General features: G+C 36.2%; 1 protein-coding gene across 1 annotated transcript in view; it reads right to left on the bottom strand.

The window, feature by feature from the left end:
* LRRIQ3 (leucine-rich repeats and IQ motif containing 3) overlaps positions 1-4,447 on the bottom strand; it is a 199,693-nt gene that overhangs the window by 82,224 nt on the left and 113,022 nt on the right. The window contains exon 6 of the mRNA XM_010849437.1: positions 1,843-1,951. Within this exon, the coding sequence (XP_010847739.1) occupies positions 1,843-1,951 (109 nt within the window). The remainder of the gene's footprint in view (positions 1-1,842; positions 1,952-4,447) is intronic.

Here is a 4,447-nt window from a genome sequence, read left to right as displayed (position 1 = left end):
GAAGAGGAACTAAAAAGCTTCTTGATGAAAGTGAAAGAGGAGAGTGAAAAAGTTGGTTTAAAGCTCAATTTTCAGAAAACTAAGATTATGGCATCTGGTCCCATCACTTCATGGGAAATAGATGGGGAAACAGTGGAAACAGTGTCAGACTTTATTTTGGGGGGCTCCAAAATCACTGCAGATGGTAACTGCAGCCATAAAATTAAAGACACTTACTCCTTGACGGGAAAGTTCTGACCAACCTAGAAAGCATATTAAAAAACAGAGACATTACTTTGTCAACAAAGGTCCATCTAGTCAAGGCTATGGTTTTTCCGGTAGTCATGTATGGATGTGAGAGTTGGATTGTGAAGAAAGCTGAGTGCTGAAGAATTGATGCTTTTGAACTGTGGTGTTGGAGAAGACTCTTGTGAGTCTCTTGGCCTGCAAGGAGATCTAACCAGTCCACCCTAAAAGAGATTAACCCTGAGTGTTCACTAGAAGAACTGATGTTGAAGCTGAAGCTCCAATACTTTGGCCACTGATGAGAAGAGCTGATTCATTTGAGAAGACCTTGATGCTGGGAAAGATTTAAGGTGGGAGGAGAAGGGGACGACAGAGGATGTGATGATTGGACATCATCACCAACTCAATTGACATGCGTTTGAAAAATCCCCAGGAGTTGGTGCTGCAGTCCATGGGGTTGCAAAGAGTCAGACACAGCTGAGTGACTGAACTGAATTAAACTGAAGAGAAACTGAGAAAAATTATAAGACCTTCTAATTATTTTACAGAACTGGTTTTATTAGTCCTCTGTGAAAGACAGAGATAAAGTAATGTCATCTGCTTAGAATACAACATTTTATCAGAAGAAATTCTGCAAAAGCAAAATAAATACAAGTACACATATGATGGTGGTGCTAGGGGTAAAGAACTCAGTTGCTAATGCAGGAGACATAAGAAATGAGAGTTCGATTCCTGGGTTGGGAAGATCCACTAGACAATGGCATGGCAACCCACTCCAGTATTCTTGTCTGGAGAAACCGATGGACAGAGAAGCCTGGTGGGCTACAGTCCATACGGTTGCAAAGAGTCAGACATGATTAAGGTGACTTAGCATGTATGCACAGATATGATGACCAAAATGTTATTAAGATAAAAGTTTTTGTGTAATAAGAAATAATTTTGATATTTGGCAAAACTAATACAATATTGTAAAGTTTAAAAATAAAATTAAATTTAAAAAAAAGAAATAATTATCTTCAAAGTCTGAAAGACATTTTATATCATTTTTAATTTAAATGATTTATATTCCTGAAGGATGTATCATGCTGACACAGTCATACAGTAACAAAAAAATTCAGTATGTTTCTTGCTAATATGTGTGTGTGTGTGCGTTTTCAGTTGATTAGTGTGTCCGACCCTTTGCAACCCCACGGATTGTAGTCTGCCAGACTCCTCCATGGGATTTTCCCAGCAAGAATACTGGAGTGGGTTGCCACACCCTCCTTCAGGGGATCATCCTGACCCAGAGATCAAATCTACATCTCCTGTGTCTCCTGCATTGTAGGTAGATTCTTTACTGCTGATCCACTGAGGGAGCCCTTCTTGATAATACTTATTTCTAATTCCCAACTTCTAGTCAAAATCAGGGCTTTCATATTCATAAAACAACTTTCTGAATATATATATATATTTATAAAATATTAAATGAGATATAGATATTTTATCTAGAAGTCTCAACATATATTTTCATGGAGTCATATTTATAGTTCATATTAGCGTGCCCAATGTTTAACAAATATAATTACTCTTCATCAAAATATGTTCATTAAATATAATTTAAAAATTCATATAACTAACCTTTTTGAATGAGATATCTTGGTTTTCTTGTTTTTAATTCATATAAAATAGAAGAAACATGTTTTCTCTTTTCAGTAGAATATTTTAAATCAACAGGAGAATATATACTCTGTGGAAAGAAAATAAAAGCAATGACAACAATGATAATATCTCATATATGTTTTAGAGTTCTCAAAGAACTCTCACATGTATTATAATACATTATCATGATTGACTTTAATTTAAAAAACAACAGCAAAACCTATGAGGTAGGCAAAGTTTAGAAAAGATGAAAAGAGTTCCATTATGTATGATTCTGATAAACAGCCCTCCTATTAAGAGCTGATGATATACTTAGGACAGTGTTCTAACAGAGATTGAGGGGAAAGGAAAGGGGATCTGTCAGGAGGGTGACATGATAAAGGAATTCGAAGGGAGAAGGAATAAGAATAAACAAAAGAAGCAAGAAGCTTCCTTCAGAGAGCTTGAAGAAAGATTCTAAGAAAGAAGGGACAAAATTATTTCACAGAACACTAAAAGACAGTAAAACAGGAAGAAATAACTGGGGCCAGAATTATCACAAGACTTAAAAGTATGTGTGGAAAGGATAATAAGTAGCATACTGATAAGGAGCTCTGTGGAGAGCGGAGGCACTCTCAGATGTAAACTATACAATCGCTGTAAACTGGTTGGGAATGATTTAATAATTGATACTGTGTTATCTCTTTCTTCACAGTCCATTCAGGATTGGTACAGATAACTACTTGAGCATCAAATATCATATCTATATTTCAGTCAGCAAGATGGAGCAAAGGATAAAATGATAAAAGGGTACAGGCCACGTTGTCTTAAAGAACTTTCCTAGAGGCCCTTCCAGTAACTTCTGTTCACATCTCATTGACTTCCCACAACTAAAACTGAGAGGGCAAGAAATCAGCCTTTGTGCTATGGACTTTACTTCCTGGAGTAAAATGGCGGGTCTGTTACAAAAAAAGAAGAGAAGGACAGACATTCGTAGGCAACTAACACACTGCTACAGAGAAAAAAAAAAAAAATCAGAATTTTAGGAAAGGACATATGCTTGTATTTGAAAACACCTTCCCAGGATATTACGCTTTCCTTGATGAGAACCACTGGTCTAAATTTTGACAATTCACTGGTCTAAATTTTGATTAGCCATATATATTTACATGTGTGTGTGTATATATATATATATTTGTGAATCGTAAATATATTTGTAATTTGTAAATATATTTATGAATTTGTAAATATATATATTTACACACACACACACCCATATATATATATATATGGGTGTGTGTGTGTCCTCAGGTAGATCTCTTTTCTGAGATTTGGTTCTGTATATTTGTTTATCGAATACTTGTATAGTGTTTATCATATTTGCCATTATTGTATACTCTTTACAGATATTTATGTGACACTCATAACAATTATTAACTGAGCTCTTTTGCCCTGGGAAATCTCACAGACACAACATACTCAAGAGTTTTGATGTCCTATCTTTCCTCTAAACCTTTTAGTACTTATTTCTAGTTCTTTGGAATAGTAGTACCTTCATCCAAGGGGAGAAAACTCACAAAAATTCTCTAACATGATAGGTGATAGAATTTTTAAACAGATTTTTTCATAGTCCCCTTGCCTCAACTGTCCAGTTGTCAAAACCTCTTTTACTCTACAATTTAGAAGGAACACTTGGATATGTGTCCTAGTCCCCTGCATTTACAACTTTATGAACAAATTTCTACACCATATAATAGACATATTTATTAAATATCCTTGAATTTCTTTTTTTATTTTTATTATTTTTTTAATTTAATTTTATTTTTAAACTTTACAATATTGTATTAGTTTTGCCAAATATTGAAATGAATCCGCCACAGGTATACCTGTGCTCCCCATCCTGAACCCTCCTCCCTCCTCCCTCCCCATACCCTCCCTCTGGGTCGTCCCAGTGCACCAGCCCCTAGCATCCAGTATCGTGCATCGAACCTGGACTGGCGACTCGTTTTATACATGATATTTTACATGTTTCAATGCCATTCTCCCAAATCTCCCCACCCTCTCCCTCTCCCACAGAGTCCATAAGACTGATCTATACATCAGTGTCTCTTTTGCTGTCTCACATACAGGGTTATTGTTACCATCTTTCTAAATTCCATATATATGCGTTAGTATACTGTATTGGTGTTTTTCTTTCTGGCTTACTTCACTCTGTATAATAGGTTCCAGTTTCATCCATCTCATTAGAACTGATTCAAATGTATTCTTTTTAATGGCTGAGTAATACTCCATTGTGTATATGTACCACAGCTTTCTTATCCATTCATCTGCTGATGGGCATCTAGGTTGCTTCCATGTCCTGGCTATTATAAACAGTGCTGCGATGAACATTGGGGCACATGTGTCTCTTTCCCTTCTGGTTTCCTCAGTGTGTATGCCCAGCAGTGGGATTGCTGGATCATAAGGCAGTTCTATTTCCAGTTTTTTAAGGAATCTCCACACTGTTCTCCATAGTGGCTGTACTAGTTTGCATTCCCACAAACAGTGTAAGAGAGTTCCCTTTTCTCCACACCCTCTCCAGCATTTATTGCTAGTAGACTTTTGG

Source organism: Bison bison, unplaced genomic scaffold, assembly GCF_000754665.1.
Source record: "Bison bison bison isolate TAMUID 2011002044 unplaced genomic scaffold, Bison_UMD1.0 scf7180017864283, whole genome shotgun sequence".
Classification (NCBI taxonomy): domain Eukaryota; kingdom Metazoa; phylum Chordata; class Mammalia; order Artiodactyla; family Bovidae; genus Bison; species Bison bison.
The sequence above is the reverse complement of the archived record's forward strand: the minus strand, read 5'-3'. Positions and strand labels throughout refer to the sequence as shown.